Source organism: Rhyacophila brunnea, unplaced genomic scaffold (assembly GCF_057557595.1).
Source record: "Rhyacophila brunnea isolate RB1 unplaced genomic scaffold, BYU_Rbru_1.0 scaffold_4, whole genome shotgun sequence".
NCBI classification, from domain to species: Eukaryota; Metazoa; Arthropoda; class Insecta; order Trichoptera; family Rhyacophilidae; genus Rhyacophila; species Rhyacophila brunnea.
Window position 1 is genome coordinate 33,261,131 of NW_028233068.1, and position 20,986 is coordinate 33,282,116.

Here is a 20,986-nt window from a genome sequence, read left to right on the forward strand (position 1 = left end):
GCATTTTATTCAAAAAATGGGCAAGATTAACACATTTGAAGATAATTCTAAAGATGCTCATTATAAGCTATGTCTTTGACCATTCAAGTGTGGTAAACATCCTACGAATAATGATTGCTTTATAATAATTATTGACCTAAGAATAAGGTAGTGTTTTTTTGAAATACGCCATTTCTTTTGGCATACCCCAGTGGTTAAGCTACAACATACGGCCGTAGCCATAAATTGACAAACTATAATTGAAGTAAGGAGTAAAATGATGTTAACGCGCGTGTTTGAACATGTACCGTTAAAAAAAAAAATTCGGTTAAGTTATAATATTCCAATAATAACTTTGACCAATTGATCGAAATTTGGCTAACATTGCATTCCTTTTATTCGTATAGTCACTTATCATCAGCACTACAACCTAATGTGCACCACTTCTGGTAAACGTCTACACTCCCCTTTGACTCTCAGGAATGTCTTGTTTCTTTTCATACAGTCCAACCAATGTAGTTGACATATCCCAACCATTCTTTTTTCTTAATCCATGAGACATGTATTGTTGTTTTTATTTAATAAAACGCAAATTTTTTTAATAGTACTTATTCCACTTTAATTAATATATTAGGACCGGTTTCGTCCGCCTCAGTGGGACATTTTCAACTATGCCAGTTCCAACCAAGCCATGAGACATGGCCTGCCCAACGGATTCACCCTACTTTCATAAGAGAGACGACAAGGGAATCATTATGTGATTCATAAAGATATCTAGCTTTCTCTCATTTTTTCTTGATGAAGGCCCAGGATTCTGATCCACAGGTCAATATGGGCCTGATTTGGGTTTTGTAGAGCTTTTTTTTTTCTTTCAGAGCAGTCTTGATCCAAAGTGTCTCTGTAGTACAGTGTAAACTGTAGTAGGATTTGTTAGCCAGCGTAATTGTCTTACTATGTACCTTTTTATCGTTTCCAGGAGATATTGAACTGCGCTTGTTGGAACCTTATATACAAAACAATAACTCATGCCTTTATTCCAATGCCACCACAAGTCAAATCAAGCCTTGTGCTTAATTTTCCTTGGTGTCTAGCAGCATACCACCAGTTCTGCATGTCAAGTTGCTCCAAAGTATCATCTTTCACTTCTCCACTTGGGTATTCATTGATGATTATTTTCTGAACCCATGTATTTGACATATCGTCGTTGAAACTAGAAAATTGTGTAACTCCGTTTTAATCGAAAATTGACTTTGAATGCCATCTAGTGGCCGTTGATAATATCTATCCGTCTTGCAAATTTTGTAATTCCAGAAAAATTGTATCATTGTTAAATCATGGATGATTTCACTCCAAAACCATACATTTGTATAGGAAACCATAATGTTTTTTGTCTCTCCTGTAAAGTAGTGTTTTTGGAGTTACACAATTTTCTAGTTTCAACGACGATATTGTTTGTCCTGGTGATCTAAATCGTAGCAGATTAATATGTATGTAAAGGTGCGTTGTACATGTACAGTTTTTCATTGTGTCTTATGCTTCTCACTAGGTCATAAAAACTCTTAGAATTTTATTCTCACAGAAAATGTCCACGCATCACTGCCATATATAATAAGTATTCGTATTATACAGTCATAATTTTGTATTTCCGGGAATATTATTGGACTGAAATACAGACATTAATGAGAAATATTATTTCAAGTAAGAACTGTAAATTACAGTATATACCTACACTTATATGTCGGATACTATGGCATATCATCATCAGCCGGGGTCAATCCACTGCTGGATGAAGGCCTCCGCAAGCTTTCTCCAACTTTCTCGGTCCTGTGTCGTTCGCTGCCACGTATTTCCGCCGAACTTTACCAGATCGTCAATCCAGCGGCTTTTAGGGCGACCCTGTGGCCGTTTCGTACCCCTTGGGTACCATTGGATGACGGCATTTGTCCAGCGGCCGTCCTTTCGGCGAGCAATGTGCCCCGCCCATCTCCATTTCAGCTGTTGGGCAACGTCTATTACATCGCGTACTCTTATCTGCTTCCTAACCCATTCGTTTCTCTTACGGTCCTTTCGCGTGATGCCCAACATGCACCTCTCCATGCCTCGCTGTGTGACTCTTAGCCTTTGGACATCTCTCGTGTTAAGGGTCCACGTCTCGCAGCCATACGTGAGCAAGGGTAGCACACATTGGTTGAACACCCTACGCTTAAGACATAATGGTAGGTCACTCTTGAAGATACTATTCAGACGTCCGAAAGCACTCCATCCCAGCTTTGTTCTTCGAGCACTATGCCACTATGGCATATACATACAAATAAACCAATGTTGGCCAGAGTTAAGACTGATATGTGTTCAAGAAAGTAATTGTAATGAGAGATATCAAATTTTGATTGTACTTGTAATTGCAGAATCGAGACAACAAAGCTTCTTTTAGACTACGGTGCCAGTCCGTTTGCCCTGTCGCGGTCGGGTGATGATGCTTTACAAATGGCTTGCTTAAAAGGAGCTACGCAGATCTTCGCAATGTTGTGCCAGCGAATACAATACAGCAATGAGAGACTTGCCGATGCCCACGAGTTGATGGGTGAGCTTTAGTTATGTTTATTAATATTGTATGGTATTGGATTCAAAAAGAGCTAGACTTAATTGAATCGGTAAATTTAATAAACCGTCTTAACGCAGTCTTTTACTTTTTCTGACAACCTGCAAGTGAAATAACCTAAAGCATGAAAAATGTCTTATAAACGAATTGTATAGAATAGAATAATATAGAATATATTATAAAAAATCATAAGTACATGTACTTATAATATAATTATATTTAATATATTATATTCTTTTTGACACTACAACAGGCCATGAGACCCCATGATAGTACTGTGGTTAATATAGAAGTGATATGATGTGACCTCTCTGGGAATTGAATCCTGAGCTCCAGGATAAAAGGCCAGCACCTTATGCAGGTCGTCTTGTATACCTTTGAGTAATTAAAAGTCAATGATAATAAATCTTCCTTTAGTATTAACTATATTGAAATTTAATAATATAGTGGTATAGGTCTCACAACCAGAGTTGAGGTGCAACAATACTCACACTGACGCATTATTTACAAACAGGATTTTTCAAAATTTTAAATCGACTTTTATAAAAAGAGTTTCTTTGTTTTGATTTAGAAAAAAATCGTTATTTTTATTAGAAAAAAAATAATAGACATTACCTACTTATGTATCATCATAAAAGTTCGTCTAGATCATTTGTTTCCCCACTGGTAGAAGACTCGGAATCTGATTCCCCGAGATGTATTATGAATTCATCGGTTAAATTATTTATCTTAGGTTCTAATTTTGCATATTATGTTTCTTCTTGTTCTCGTACTTTTCTGAAAATGTCTTTGAATGTCTGCCCATTAATAACGTTAACTTCTTCTACAAGTAGTGTCTGAACGGAATCAATTGTGAAATTAACATTTCTAGCAGCTACGTTTTCTTTTATGATTACCCAACAGAGTTTGATCGGGTTCAGTTCCGGATGGTATGGTATGTGGTAACACTGAGTGACCATGATCTACTAGTAATTTGTCCAGAATGTATTCCTTAACTCATGGCTTGTAATGGCTTAATAATGTCATACAACATCGGCTTAATGTTTTTGTCCGGGTACCTACGGTATTTTATATTTTTGCAATCAGGCCAACATTTCTCCCTGTTTTGTGCTCGATGTTGGACTCCTATCACATTCCTCGTTATAATATGATACATTGTCTATAAGTAGCACAGATTTTGGTACAAGGTTTGGCAAAAGTTTCTCCGTGACCCATTTTCTGTAATTTATGGACGTGGTAGTCGCCAGTCCTCTGATCTGCCTTGAATGTCAGCAGTGCGTTGGGTATGAAACCATTTTCACTACATGCGTGAAGGCTGATAAGCCGCTTCCCTTTAGTTACAGGAACCTTAGTTCCTTTATTGGTGTTGTCAGTCCACACGCGCGGTGTCGTATGGGTGCTATGGATATATGATTCATCAGAATACACAATCGGACTTCCTTGTTTCCTATATTGTTCTAATTTAGTTAGGTATGCGGTGAATTTCATTCGGATATCATTTTTTTCAATGAGCAACTTTCGGTTTGTTTCCGTTTTTTTCCAGCGAGAGCCTAACTTATGTATGTATCATTTTCCTTGATGAACAAGAAATGAAAATATAATTAATATTAAATTCTACAGGTTTTTTTAAAAAGGTTTGTCGATAGCTATTTCGGTTGTAACACCATTATCAAGACTATTCAGATAGGCCGTTTGCCTTTGCTTAAATACTATACGTGTGTCATGTCACATCCCTACGTCTAAAATCGCATCTAAAGTTAAAACATTAATAAATGATTGCACTATCACATTCCCCACCGAAGCTATCAAACGTAGTGTTACTCTTATGAATCCTATGGCACCCTTACTATATGGTCAACCGAAGATACATAAGACTAATATTCCTATTAGGCCCGTGGTATCATATACGAATACGCCAACAGTCAAATTAGCATATTATATTAATAAAATTTTTAAACATCTAACAAATTTCAAAGCCAAAAGAAGCGTAGAAAATTCAGTTGACTTAATTAATAAAATAAATACCATAGATTTGCCTAGCAACTGTAAGCTGGTATCATTAGATGTAACCAGTTTATTTACTAATATTCCAGTTAAAGAATGTTTAGAAATAGTGTACGAAAAACTAGAAAAAGCTAACGTACACCCATTCGAATTAGAAGAAATTTATTCTTTAATGAAATTATGTGTAGAAAATAACTATTTCTCATTTAATTCAGGGTTTTATAATCAACTTGACGGAGTCCCTATGGGGTCTCCTTTAAGTCCTTTGCTCGCAGAACTTTTTATTGACAAATTCGAATCGGAATCACTTAAAATAGACTCAGTAGCTGACATATTATATTACCATAGATACGTAGATGATATTTTGATTTGCTGGAAAGGAACTGACCGTCAACTTAACTCGTTCATCAAAAGGGCTAACGCATTGCACTGTAATATTAAATTCACGGTCGAAGTAGAGATAGGAAACAGAATTAATTTTCTAGACCTCACTATTCAGAGGGTTAATAATAAACATAACTTCAAAATATATAGAAAACCCACCTATACTGAAACTACTATACATAAAGGATCGCAACATCCATGGATTCATAAGTTGGCGGCATACCATGCCATGATCCACAGGCTAGTTAGCGTGCCCATGAACAAATTAGATTTTGAGGATGAACTACATACCATTAAACAAATAGCCTTAAGTAATGGATATGAAACATCAATGGTAGATAAAATATTATATAAAAAGCAACTTAAATTAGCTAGATCAACAATATACCCTAACGTTAAAGATTCAAATCGTTATTACAAGTCCATTGGTTATCACGGCATTATTTCAGACAAAATTTATCAAGAAATTAAACATAGCGTTAACGTAGCATTCAAAGCTAACAATAATCTAGGATTAAACTTAAAAAATAGTAAAGATAAAATCAACAAACTGGAGAAAAGCGGAGTTTATAAAATAACATGTGGCACATGTAGTCTATGCTACATTGGTCAATCTGGCAGGTCAATAAAAACTCGTTTTGAAGAGCACCTCCGGTCTTTTAGGAATGGTAAAACAGATTCTCAGTTTGCTAAACATTTGATATCAAACTCGCATAGCATCAGTAACAATGAAACGCCACAATGTTTGCATATATGTAATAAAGGTCTAAAATTAAATTTACTTGAACAGTTGGAAATTGATCGCGAATTATCCAAAAGTAATCACATAATTAATGAAAATTTGGTAATGTATTCGTCGCCACTATTAAATATAATCTAAACACACGATTAAGACAATTATACTAATAATATTTTAATTGATTAATAATGTCAATAAATAACCATCGAATACTGTAATTTTGATAAATTTTGAAAATTTCGATATCCATTTTAAGAAACCCACTTAGGGTTTTCAAAGTATTAATAATATTACAATTAATAATAATGTAAAAATTCATAATATTGCTGGAACGAATAAGAAAATGTATTCTGTCTCTATCTATACACGTATAGTATTTAAGCAAAGGCAAACGGCCTATCTGAATAGTCTTGATAATGGTGTTACAACCGAAATAGCTATCGACAAACCTTTTTAAAAAAACCTGTAGAATTTAATATTAATTATATTTTCATTTCTTGTAAAATGGAATTCTACCAAGTAAATGCTAACTCAATTAATTCCTTGATGAAGATACAAATATGATTTTCAGTCCCGTGGAATTCGTATTAACAAAGTTTTACTGTACTGTTTATAACATGTACATAGGTACATACAAATAAAATTATTTTCTCAGTCAACAGTTTGGTTTAAAAGATGGAAACAATAGAATTGTTGCCTGTAAAATTACAATTTAAATGAGGCACCGTTTGATCCACCCTTTTATAATTTTTACAAAATATTAGAAAAAGTCTATGAATGAATGATGATATAGAAGTGTTAATTTTATTCCTGTTACATGGCATCTGGACCCGATAGTGTACACGTCAGAAATGAAGAATGTAGCTCTTGTCAGTCAGCTGTTTATTTAGTGATGAATAGTGATTGATTACATGAATTGAGGTGTGAATATCAAATTTTTTCATTTATAGTAGTTCACTCTCAAGTTCATATTTCTTTGTGACATATTAATTACTTATAGTAGAACACTGATTTTTCATGCACGGAATTCATGTTTGTGTGCCATTTGTGTCTAGTTTCTGCAGTCCCGTTTCATTTTAGTAGGTACATTTAATTACCGGTTTTACATTTTTATTTCTCAAGATTTATGTCTGAAATATTGAAAATTTAAATAAAATTACGTATTACAAATACTATTTAATAAATTAATTAATCCACAGGATCTACGCTTTTGGATGACTTCAATGACATAATGTTCGCACTATCTCACTGGAGGATGGCAAACAGTATACGAAACAGTGGACCTCATTACATAGGTTTGTCGAGTTACTCTACAAAGAAATTAAACATTCAGAGTTAAATCACAAATCAGTGTGATGATTATGTCAGTGTTTGATGATATAGAACTCTTTTCTAGAAAAAAGACCTGTGATGGAGCCGAGAGCTGCGTTTAGATATGCGGTTGAGTTCAAATCCCAGGAAGACCTTGATGCCATTTCAACAGACATCGATGCGATGCGTATACAATCGTTGCTCATTTGTGAAAGAGTCCTCGGGGTAACACATAAAGATACTGTCTTTAGATTGATGTACAGGTGAGCTTTCAATATCCAATACATAATATACATATGTATTATTACTCAAATGTCCAAAGTAATATTATGTCCAAAGATATTAAAGAAATGAAAGGAATTTTGAAGGACGGTTTGTAAGGTAATTAAATTAGCGGCAAAAGATTTACACTCGGGCTCTCGAGATTTATTTATCTTCCTTTGATAAAAACTCCTTCCTTTCTTCTATCAGTGCTACAAGTCCATGAAAAGTCTTTTTATAGCGTCATTATCTAGGTGAATAATCACGTTAAATTGCAGATATGTAACAGTTCCTAAGTAAGTGACCAAAATAAAATTTAAACAGGATGCCATTTTCTTTTTTATTTACACAATGCTATGTACCAATATTGAGAATATTAAATCTTCTGTGGTTACAACTAACAATTGCCAACCAATATGTGTATTATAAAAAGTTCATATCATGAATCTCACTCTGGGTGAAATGCAAAATCTTTGGTCAAAATATAGCAGGTCCATTGGGTTAATGGAACTCATTGGTTAGATCAGTGGTGGCCAAACCGTGGCACGTTGGATGATTACAAGTGGCGCATTGCATCTTTGCGCCTACTTATTCTTTTGAAGTAGGCGTCATAACTGAATCCATTTTCATATTTTCAACACCTGAGTGCTGATTAAAAGCAAAACAAGGTCGCGAATAACTGATTCAAATTTGAAGAATTCTCTGCTGCTCTCAGTAACAAATTTAACACCAAACATTGAAAGACTAGCGAAATCCAAACGCTCAAAAGCTCTCAGTGCTCCATCCTGCTCAGAGCTCTCTCTCTCATCATATCCAAAAACTGTGGTCCAGAATTATCTTCACCAAACGAGACTCTCTTGTCTGTGAAAAAAATTGGCGCATGGTGTGTAAAGGGTTGGCCACCCGTTTAATCGTTCGATAATCCTCATCTCATAATGAATTAAAAATAAAGGTATGTTTTGACTTTTGAAAGGCAAAACCTCACAGGTTTTTCGTTTTTTTTATTACACTTCATAATTTTTGTTTCGTTTCGTTCAAAATATCGGCACAAACATTGAAAAAATGGTTCCTTCTATAGTTTTTTTTCACGTCTTAATCAACTTATCATGTGATTTCAAACTGAGATTGGATTAGGAATTCATTGTTTATGGTCTCCTAAGTAAAGGTAGTAGGTGGAGCTTGGTGACGCGACACTATTGGTACAAAAGCAGCAAGTCGGCTTGAGCGCGAAATGTCATTGTTATGACAGTAGTATGTATATTTTCTATGGTAATTATGCCTGTGCGGTTTCTGCAATCGAATGGATAGGATTAAAGTCACTTATATGTTAATTGCCTTTCTACAATCAAGTCAGTAATTTCTATGTCTTTTAGAGGTGCTTCTTATGCAGATGCTCTGCGTTACCAAAGATGCATTGATTTATGGATGTGGGCTTTGCAAATACGTGTTGAAAAGGATTCTATACTTTACACAGGTTAGTCTGCCGATTAATAAAATAATATAACAAATTATTCACTGAGTAATCAAAGAGTGATTCAGTGTGATTGTAATTGATGAATTATTGAAATATTTTTAATAGTAATCACAAATTTTGAATGACTAGAAGTAACGTACAATAGTCGTTTAATTTTATGCATTATAGAAAGATGTAGTTTGATCAGTATTTATTATTCGTTATTAAGAAATACATAATGCTCTTGGCAATGCAGTGTTATTGGAAATGCAATGTTTTATTTTATTTTCAGATACCTGTTACTCGGCTCAGGCGATTGTCAAAGTTTTGATAGATTTGAAAGGAGGAAGAATCGACTCACCGGAAAACGATTTTCCCGATACAAGAAATCTTCCCAGATTTTGTGACGTTGTTCAGATATTTACTATGCTCACATCTAACATAAAAGGTCAATATTCATTTTGTTGAACCTAACCAAAGCCAAGAGGTTTTTGCTGTATCTTCTTCCAACTGGTTGGAATCAAGTATTCTGGAAACCTGCATGGATGTATTTGGTGCAGCTTCGAGATACTGATATCTTCAGTCAAAAGATTCTAATTTTCATATATAATTCGGAAACACATCAGAAACATACCTACATATTAGAAAATATCGTAAGAGAAATTTGGTGCCGGGCGGGACTCAAACCCGCATCCATCAGATTCCAGCCAATGTGTTTTACCAATATAGCCACTTGCACCGTTCCCAATTACGATGAAATTAACTAGTAGTCATGCAACTGAAGCGCTTCTCAAGTCCCGTTAATATTGGCGACTGGTTTTTATGGTTTGAATCAAGGTACCAATAGTAGGTTCTTTCTTTGATTCCAAGCCAGTACTTGTACCATGTGCTGAGGCGGGTCTGAGTCCTGCCCGACACCAAATTTTTTCCAGATATGTTGTATTAGGTAAGTTTTTGATGTGTTCCGAATTATGTATGTTTTATAAATAATGTTATGTATATTCCTAAATCTTGCGAATTACTTGTTAAAAAAAAATAGTTTAATCTAATTTTCATTTAATGCTATTCGTTAATTTTTCGGAATATAAAAAAATTGTGTTTTTATTTTAGAAATCCGAGCGATGTTGGATGTTCGGCCCTTGTACAGAAAGCAATCGGAAATGTTCGACAAAACATTAAAATGTATCACACACCTTATCTATTTGCTCATGGTGACGGCTGAATCTGAGGATGAGAAAACAAAGGTTTGATTTTGATAATCCTAAGTAAAATTTCAGAGAACTCTGTTTAACCCTTTTACTCCCACGGGGCCGATATTTCGGCCCACCATACCTATGCGAAAACTGCATCTGGGCCGATCCATCGGCCGAAAGTTTGGAACCAAATATACGATTTATTCCAAATTTTTTCCCATCATATTTCGTCTCGTGTAGACGAATCATTATATTCACTGTGTGTTGAGTGTGAGTAACATTTATTTTAGTGTCGGCTTTATTAATAATTATGTCACGCCCTATTAACTCACAAGTCATAATTGCTCTGCTGTCGAACTTGGGACCAAAGAGGGTCATAAAAATAGTGAAACATTATTTTTATGACACATTTTAAATTCTGATATTTCTTTTAGTTGTTTTATGATTCATATATCACATTACAAAATGAAGTTTGTAATTTTTGAACTAACAATGGATGCCACTGTACTTTTGGTAAGATGGTGAAAAAATACATGAATATAAATATTATTATAAATGATTTAGTGCTTTGAGACTTATTTTTTGAAATTACTTCATTCCATATCAGTTAGTCGTCGATACTGTATCGAATTCTCTTGCGATTTCGTGAATTGAATAATATTCTTGAATACCTTGGACACTATACGATATTTTTTGATTACTTTATAAAAATTCTATTTCATAGATAAATAATAATTTGTTTATTTTTTTTTCTGTTACTACATAAGGATAGATTATATTATAAAATTTGATAAATCAATTATAAATAAAAAAATGTTGTCACACTTGTTTTGTTGTTCAAACATAGTTTTATCCGTTCATTTCTAAATAAATATTGATACATTATTTTTTTCTTTTGTTTTATTGATGTAAACTATCAATATTATTACTTATTATTGCTTTATACACCATTGAGAACATACAAAAAAAGTTTCAAATTTTTAAAACATGTGTAGAATTAGTTATTTAAAAAAAACTAAATCGACGTTTTTTTGTCATAAAACGCTTGGGAGTTTTCGCATATGCTAGGCTAAATCAGCTGGGAGTAAAAGAGTTAAGATTGTTAACAACATTATGGTCTTCATTGCATATGACAATTAATCGAAGATTTTTTTTTCATAGGTTAATGAATTGGTTACGAATCTGATTCGTCTTAATATCAGAAGTTCATACACCGGAGACACTCTGCTTCATTTGACAGTATCCCGACTGAATATTATTAAGAGCACGTATTTTGCAGAAGACAATTTGGATGTCAGGGTAAGGTATTCAGTTGATAAAATTATAAGCAACATTCTGTACTGGTGATATTATAAAGTAATACAATTCGTAATGCATTACCTTTTCAGCCAATCTTTCCGCATTATGATGTAGCGAAGCTTCTTTTGGATTGTGGTTTTAATGTGAATGCTAAAAATGAATCAAAATCAACTGCCCTCCATGTTGCAACGATACCCTACAATTTTTCAACTAAAGTGAGTAATTGTAATTTTTATGTATTGTACATACAAATATTTGTTTTACAATTGTATTGGTATTATTTGCTACAATGTCTGTTTCAATGCTAGCATACAACACTAATACATCTGTGAATCACTTTTGCTGTATCCTTGGTGCTACTGTAGTATGATTCTAGTCATGGTCCCCACAAGGGGGAGGCTGACAGAGCTCTAGCCTGGGGGCTCGGGCTTTGGGGGCCCGGGCTTTGGGGTTGATTGAGGCGGGTTGACCAGATAATTGAGGTAAACACATCACAAAATTTAAAATTACAGTGGAACCTCGATTTACCGTTCTCGCATAAATCGTTTTCCCGCACGGATCGTTCATTTTTGAAAGTCCCGCCAAATACCCATAAGAACAATGTTAAATAATCCCGCATTAATCGTTCCCCGATTTATCGTTTTCCTCGATCTATCGTCTAAATATAATGGTCCCGTCACAAATATTATTCCGATTGACCTAGCCTGAGGGCCCGCTTTAGGATGTGGGGGCCATGATTCTAGTATACTGAAGATCTTAGCTGTCGGGTTCATAGTAGTAGCATGATTCTCACCCAGGTTTTACAGACTCTAGACTTTTCGCAGACTAAGAGGTTCTGCGAGAATTCGCAAATGCTTGGGTAAAAACCGTACAAATAACCACCATTTTTGTAATTGAGTAAAATCCTTTCAATCATCAAGGTGTGAATGTGACATTTTATTAAAATAATGAAGTATTTTTCAAGTTTAGTTTCATTATATTTTTGCGTGATGTTTATTATTCCGTCCACAATAGCCGAGCGGCTTATGTGTCAGCTTATAATGTCGTGAGTGCCATGTTCGAATCCTGGGTCTGGCAAATACACATTTTGTTTTTCAATTTGTGTTTGGAGTCAGAGTATGGACCTAATAGGTCGAGCAAGTGGTTTTCTCATAAAAACAAAAATCTGTTAATACAAATCTCCACTCCGTGGAGGCGCATATGTTCCTATTAGGATCGGACATCGTCAAAAGAAAAAAATGAAAGGTAGTTTATTATTTAATAATTTTATAATAATATATTTGTGTATGTTAAAACAATATCAGTATAAGATAATATATTCACAATGTTCGTTCGTAATCCGGAAGCCAGGCGTATTGTGAAAGTGTTTGACTTTTTTTTTGTATATGTAATAATGTCTATCCCAAAAGTCAATCAATAATTTGAAATGTTTAGAAAGGATGTTGAAGTCGATGTGTTTGTTTATATGAATAATTATTTCAGCTCATCCGTCTATTGCTGTCATACGGTGCCCACTTAGATCAGCCAAATAAGTTTGGTGATTCCCCCGCTCTCCTCATATCGATAAACCCCCTCAACGATGTCAATCTCCTCAAATACGTCTCGCTGAAGTGTTTTGCAGCCAACGTTGTGATCACCCACAGGATTCCATATCAGAACGGCCAGATTCCCTCCACACTCGTCAGTTATGTCAAGTTTCATGAGCCATGACACGCAGAAGACCTCGGCGGAGATGAGGTAGCATGGTCAAATTGTTTATCGTCATGGCGATGAAATTGATTGTTCATTGAATCCCATGCTAATTTGAATGTAGGTAATGGAAAGTTCATTTTGTTGTAGAAACAAAGTTATGACGTGTAGAGAAATCTTTCTGTTCCCTATATTCCATGTTTAAACTGATTCGCTGGACTAAGGAATCTTATGCGTTTAGTTTTATAATAGTAATTACATGAACCAATTGAAATTCTTACCATCTCTTGCCTCGGTCTAGACTCTAGAAGTTATAACGTTTGCCTCTACTTCCATGGGTTGTGTGTTTAAATGTTCCAACTGTGTCAAATTCACATTTTTTTTACAACCAATGTGTGCAATGTATTGGGTCAGTGTGCTATAATCAGCGCATAGACCCATTCCATTGAACGATTGGTTAACAACCGTATTTCATAATAGTATGTAAAGATACTACGTACTTAGTTCGAAAATGGTAATGTATTTTTTTTCTACATGTGTCATTTTGAATGCATTTGAATTTGGGATAAAAATAAAACTAAATGAAACTGTATACATTCTGCTGTGGCTCTAAATAAGAGCATTAAAATAAAATTTAAAGGTACAGTAAAACCTCGTTAATAAGAACATGGATAATTCGAAATTTTCGCAAAAAAAAGTCCCTTGAACATTATTTTCATATAAAACCATGCCTTTAATTCGATTTTCGTAATTCGAAAAGATTTCAAAGTCCTGGCATCAGTGTTGCCATCTTTTTATATGCTGATTATAGTACAAAGGCGTAAAAAATATAGTATTTCGGAAAAATATATAGTACAGGAACATTTTTCGTCTTGAATCCTTTAAAATTATAGTATTTTGGTATATTTGGCGTAAAATTTTAGTATTTTACATTTTTTGCGGAATCAAAATTATAGTATTGTACTATAATTATAGTACGGTTTGCATCACTGCCTGCATACAAAAATATTCAATAAATCGTAATAAAGTACACAGATTTTTCTTAAGACAGCATAAATTACTAATTTTAAGAAGGTAATATAAATAATCCTGAAATTTTATGACCCATTAATACACACGGAATCGAAATTTTCGTAGGCACATCTATGATCGTAAACAAAACTAATGAAAATTAAAAATATTTTTTTTCAAAATTTTTATACTTTCCCCCCATACATTTCGTAATTCGATTTTTTTTTCGATTTTCGGTTCCGTGGAATTCGTATTAACGAGGTACTACTGTATTCTGTGTTTGTTTTAATGTTACCTACACTGCTGTTCTGAGCATATTTAATGTGACCAACACTTCAATAATAATGAGTTGGGCATCTTTTATGGGTGTTTCATATCAAAGTTTACACTATAAATTGACATTTTGCACATATTATGTATTAAAATTATTATTAATTTTTTGCTGTTATTTCTTGGCGGAGAAGACTGTTATTAAGGCAATGCTCACCCTGCCATAGTCACCTAGCAGAAGAATACGAAGATTGCAATTGGAGACAACTTATTGATAATTTATATTTTAAAGTGTTTTAATTAATCAGTAGGTATGTAATATGTAAAAGCATTAAAAAGGTTTTTTTCAGCTAAAGATAAACTTACAATTATTTAATCAAAATGTTTGAATATATGAATTCCTTAATATATAGCCCCACGAGATTGGGTAATAGCAGGTCTGTGATGGCACGGTTGCCCTACCTACAAATATATAAAAAAATATTTTGAACCAAATTGCACCCCTAGTATGACAAGGTCCAGCACTACTTCCCTGAGCTGACAGAAGAAGAAGCTTACACTGGTATGCAATCTGAAATGGTACATCAAATTTTATTTTAGGTATGGTCCCAATATTGAAGCTTGATTTGATATAAATAAAAAGGATTTCAAGTCGTACACATTTATATTTTTATAAAAATCAATGTTTTATAAAAATATTAAAACGATGAATTAGTCAAAAATCTAAACGTTAAAAAATTGAAAACTTAATAAACTAAATTTTAATAATAAATATGACCATAAAATATAATGTAATAATAAGATATGACCCTGCAAGAAATTCACATTTTTTTACAATAATTGTAACTTTATCTTTAGCTTAAAAAAAAATATTTTTTTTAATGTTTACAGATACATATTTATTAATTAATACAGTTAAAATTGTAAATTATCAAAAAAATTTCTCAAATTACAAGCTTCGTATTTTCCCCCTAGGTGCCTCTGTTGGTATAAGGATCCCCCTTAAGGAATGATTTATTGAGTTAGATCGGTAAATAAGTATATTAAATAATACATATTTAAAGAAATACAAAATAAATTTATATAAAATCGATAATGATTTTTTTTTGAAACTGGGTTTTTTGGTTATATTAACTATGTTTACGACGGCAGTACATTATAATTTATTTCTATGACACAACTGGGTGTTTCACAAGAGTAATACAAATAATATAGTGAGTTTGGAAACACAAATAAGATTAATTAAATCATATTAAATCAAATAATTAACTCAATTAAACATTAACTAAAGGCAATTTCCAACTACATAATAGCCCGTTTACACAAGCACGAATTTACTGCTGACAGTATGTATTATCGCGGCCATAACTAGAAAATGCACGTGTAAACACGTACTATCGTGCAAGTTGCAAGATTGCATATCGTCACCGTTCAGGCAAAAGTCACCAACCCTAAAAACATAGTTTTGAGATGTCGCAATTTGAAAGTTTGAAAATGCAGGAAAAATCAGATTTTAATGTTTTTAAGGTTTTATTTACATTAAATTATTTTCTCATGTCTTAATAATTTCTTTAAAGTAATTTTACTTTTTGATGCTAATTAAAACATCTGGAAGGTTTTGAAGGAGGCAAGGTAGTTCAAATATGGTTTGGTGACTTTTGCTTGTTAATAATCTGAACAATGTTAGCCAAAAGAAGCATCAGTAAAACTCACCATCCATAGTATAGTGACTTTTGCTTGTATATTTATAACGAAGGATTTATTTTTTTTATATGGTCAATAATGTCTATTCACCTATAATGACTTTTGCTTGTTAAGATTTTATCGAAAGTCATTTAGTGAAAAACAAATAATTCGGATTTAAGCAAAATTTTACTAACTAATGTACCGTGGTGAGTTTTGCATCTTAAAGAACATAATTTTACGCTTTGGGTGACATACTCAACTCAAAACTGCCATTTTCAGGGTTGGTGACTTTTGCCTGAACGGTGACGATATATGGATCAAAAAAGTTCACCGGTTTCTGAATTTTCACGCGCTAGTTGGAACTTCACCTGCGCTTGCGCAGTATAATGATTATTGCGAACCTGCCATAAAAAATACGAACACCGCGCAGAGCATTGTGAAGTTTACCAATTTTCACAACCTTTCGAGTAGCACCATACAATGACAACAATGTGTCTCACTTACGTGGCAATCGGCACTTTTGCATGTGAACAGTTATTATTGCGATAGTTTAATTTACACACTATTGGTGCCAGTAAATCCATGCACGTGTACAGGCGTTATAATGTATGTATAATTGATTTTATTAAGTAAGGTGCAACTGTTAGCCTATTAAGTTTGTTGAAGCTGATTAATTTTTTTATTTATATGAAATGGCTGTTATATTCCATTTTAGTAGCATTTTGTTGTTTGCCAGTGAATTCATTATCTTAATGTATTTATTCTGTTATGTTTCCCTCAATGTTTTGTTATGGTTTGAGTAACCGTGAACTTAAAAAAAATATTCATATTCAAAACCTGTGTAACATGTTTATCAATATTCATATAGAAGAAATAAATTGTCTTATCTATCAATTCCTATCATATGTATAAATTTTTAAATTTTATATATTTGGACATAAAGTTATTGAAATAATCAAATTTCAACAATATTTGTAATTGCCATTTATAGAATTTTAACTATTGTTGCAATTTGGTAATTGTAATTGGTCTTTATCTAGTATAATTATAGTACTTTTTATTTGAAATAAAGTATATGACAATGTTAACTATGTTTCTGCATTCTGCTTTAAAAATGCTGTCCTATAAAGTCAATTCTTGACAATCATTCTTTAGTAATTAATGTTTTTAGTTTTTTTAGTTCATAATATGTATACCAAAAATTTATTCTATATTTAAGTGCAATAATATTCTCATATCATAGTAGTACAGTAATGGCAAATCCTTGGAAATTGGACATAAACTGATATTAATTAAAAATAAAATAGTCTTTGTAAGATGCTAACGATACTTAGAATGTTAGTGCATCAATTGAATATGTGTGCCCAAAACTGGCAGTCATGTCATAGGTTTGTCACCTAGGTTAAAGTGTATAGAACCAGCAAATCTTTAGAAAACATTAGGTTCTCCAATACTCAGATATAATTATACCAAAAAAATATTGTTTCAATTGGAAAGTTTCATATTTAATATCAAATATCCTTAAAAACTCATTGTTAGTGACTGATTAATAAGTACATCTTGTGTAATGATTTTAATTCATAGTTATATAGTGATTTCATCGAAGACAATAAATTATATTGTTTAATGAGTCAGTCATTAAACATAATATTCTTTATTTACTATTTCATGTTATTCTTAATAATTTGTATTGTAAAAATCATCCCGGTTAATTTACTTGCATCTTGATCTCATAAATAAAAATATCTGATAAACTATGGTACATACGCTTGGCATATACGGAGAGTGTTTATCTTTGTCATTTCGTCTAGTATAGTAAAAAGTTTAGAAAGAAACATTACATTAGTGAATGTGACACACATAAGTTTAAGCTGTCCCAGTAAAATCTCTCAAACTCATCTAACTAGACCAGTGTTTCTCAAACTTTTTTATACCACGGCCCCCAAAATCAGAAAAAATAAATCCAAGGCCCTCAAGGCTCCTCTCCCCAAAAAATTTAGTCTTTAGTGACCAACAATACTTTATTTAACATTAATTATTATTATAGGTACATTTTTATTAAAAATAATAGAACAATTCATTTACTTGCTTGTAAAGCAAAAATTTAATAAAGTAAACCAAAAATTTAATAAAAATAAACTTCAAATTTGTTGCAGCTACAGCCCACAAAAACAATTTAATGAGAGGGGGGTGATTGCATATTTTACATAATAAATCAATATCCCTTTCAATGTTTGAAATGCTAATTCACAGGGTTTGCTCCAAAGTCTCCGTTGAAAGACACAACCTGTTTTTATTTTTTATTCCCAGTAATGATGAAAATGCTGTTTCCAATATGTAGGTACGTTGTCGCAAAAGGAATTATGATTAACAATGCTGCTTTTGCGATTGACAGATATTCTTGCTGTCACCTTTATCCAAAATTCTGCAAGACTTCTTTCATTAAATTCAATTTCAAGGGAATTATCTGATCTGATATCAACCAATTCTTCTTGAGCTGCCCACGTAATATGGTGTTCTTATGCAATTGTACTTTTGGTATTCATTTAAGTTTGGGAAATATATGTTGAAAAATCGTTGTGATTCGATAATGTGATCAAGTATAGGTAACACTTTTAATTGAAGTCGAGAGTGATATTTCATTGGTGGTAACACACTCTCATTTAAGCATGAAAACATGTCAGCAACAACCAATATAGTTATTTTGAATGATGGGAAGAATGGTTTTTACATATCAATAAATTTATTATAACTAATAACAACTCAATTGTAACACAATATTTCGAGATCATCAGAAGTTTTAATATTAGAACTAAAAAACTTGGTACTTACGTTAATTCTCTGTGATCCATTAGTAAAACAGGTGAATTTTCAATTTTGAACTTTTGTCAATCGATCGCCTGCATCAATGTCAATATTAAATAATCATGGAAACCTAATATATAAAACGGTCAAAACTCTACTTATAATAATTACATAACTATTTTTATTATATATTTAGTAATACAGGAAAATAACCACACATCCCTAATTTCTTCCAGCCAAATATTTTTTTCTTATAATTTTTTTTCCATTGACGAATTTAACAAATTCGTTCAGAATCGATGTTGAGAGCTATTTTTTAGCCTCTCGGCTTGAAAAATTTAACACTGGTGAATTTTAAAAATTGCATTCAAAGTCACGTTCGACAGAAATTTTGAAAAAATTTAATGAGACATAATTTTGTAGATTTTTTCAGAATGTTTAAAGCTGTTCAAAGCATAAAAAATGGCATTATGTTGGATGTGCTTTTTACAACCGTTGTTTTTTTTTTTAAATTCTGGTTGCGGTCGGCACCTTAGTCTAGTGACAATTTCTTTAAATTCTCATTGATGATTTCTGAGAATTCTCGAAATTTGAGAAAATTAGTTTCTCAAAATTCGAGATTGGCATTTTTTTGATTACTTCTCGATCACACACAACCTCTAGTGAAAATAGTCTGAATGTGCGAATATATTTTCCCCACAAACCATCTATTCAAAATACTTCACAGTACTTTATTTTTATTATTTTTGAGGTCAACAAAAAGCTGAAATTTAGTGTTTACCTGTGACTTAAAATATTTCAACCAATTCAACTGACCACATGTTTGTCTTAATAGTAAGTATGTAGTCTTAAGTTGGGGATGGCTGACATGGTTGAATCGGTCTTTGGATGCTTTGTAGACTTATCTCCAATCCTGTAGGGTTGCCGTGACGTGTTCACCTTCGTGCTCAACTTGTAGGGCAAAGCTCACCGTGTGTGCCAGGCTATTGTTTCAATTTTTGTGTTTCTTCTAGTTTTTCTACTGATATATATTATTAAGTGTGTTATTTACAATTGTGCAACAACTGATTACAATTATCTTTTTAAGTACTAATTTCATTTAAATGATGTAATGTTATTTAAAATAATATGTGTATTATAAGAAACCTTCATATATGTCAAACAAATCCATGTGTATTCAATTTATGCTATTCATAATCGCAGTATTATAATATATAGATAGTAATATTATTATCTATAACTTAATGGTTTGATTATTAAAAGAAACATACACATATCAGTTTTCTTTATTTTGGTAATAATATGAATTTCTATTTCAGTGTAGGTACTAATTTTATTAGACATGCCTAATTCTCTACATAAATGCTTCAAAATATGTTTGTATATGCTTTTCAGCCTATGTTTATCTTATTTCCAACGCATATATTATATGTATAACATATTTTGTTCAACTTTGTCGATCTGATAGCTGTTTAAAAAGTATCCAACATTTCTTTTTGCTATAAAGATAAATGAATTACGGGAAGGCTCTTCCATTGGGGAGGTAAGGGGTGCCTTTATGCGCATGCATTCATTTTTTCCTGGCTGCAAAGAATGCCAGTCAGTGGCAGTCAGCCAGTTAGAGAGGGAGTCTACTCAGTACCCGTCGATATTCATTTCAATTGAAATGACGGAATCACTTAAGCACCGGATCGCATCAAACTTGACATTACCCAAACGGAAGTTTTAACAAACTTTCCGCAACAATCCTATGGGTATTAAACAATTTAAAGAGTGGTAACAAGCTGAAGAAGGTCATTGACCATGTGTGTTCACTTTGGTCACCCAGGATTGGACACCTTTCGAGATGGGCATGTTCACAGGGGTGGGGGGTTTGGGTCTGGACCCCCCCCAGAGAAAAGAGTATGAATTATTTAAGTGAATGGAATATTACTTCTTAGTCAGAACCTCGTGACCCAGATGATTTGGTTTTCGAACTGCTTTCTCAATGGGTTGGCCTCTGTGCATTTTATGACATGCAAGACCTGTGGCATTCATGAATTGGTGTATCCATCTGGGGCATCCAATGTTTGCTTGTATATTATAATGCGGCATGTCCAAAAGATAAGACTGCACCGATGACACAAACGGTCACTAACGATCCTGATAATTATGACCGTTAATACATATATGATAACCGAATGTGAATTTAACAGGTCATAATTATTTGTCAGTGAGCACGCGTAGTTTTAAGTTTTAGCTGCAGGCTAGGTGTACAGCGCTATAATCAAAATAGTTTATTATCCTGCCTATCATACTCAGGT

The 20,986-nt window shown here is 33.0% G+C and overlaps 1 protein-coding gene across 2 annotated transcripts in view; it reads left to right on the top strand.

Annotated features, from left to right (window-relative positions):
• m-cup (ankyrin repeat protein mann-cup) overlaps positions 1–20,986 on the top strand; it is a 34,309-nt gene that overhangs the window by 6,770 nt on the left and 6,553 nt on the right. The window contains exons 5-13 of one of the 2 annotated variants that reach the window (XM_085955008.1): positions 2,385–2,560; positions 6,905–7,000; positions 7,102–7,279; positions 8,651–8,751; positions 9,023–9,178; positions 9,841–9,974; positions 11,085–11,222; positions 11,312–11,437; positions 12,705–14,909. In XM_085955008.1, coding sequence (XP_085811134.1) covers positions 2,385–2,560; positions 6,905–7,000; positions 7,102–7,279; positions 8,651–8,751; positions 9,023–9,178; positions 9,841–9,974; positions 11,085–11,222; positions 11,312–11,437; positions 12,705–12,932 — 1,333 coding nt within the window. In that variant the 3' untranslated portion in view covers positions 12,933–14,909. Of the gene's footprint in view, positions 1–2,384; positions 2,561–6,904; positions 7,001–7,101; positions 7,280–8,650; positions 8,752–9,022; positions 9,179–9,840; positions 9,975–11,084; positions 11,223–11,311; positions 11,438–12,704; positions 14,910–20,986 lie in introns of those variants that run through there. The other variant, XM_085955009.1, reaches the window with a different exon arrangement.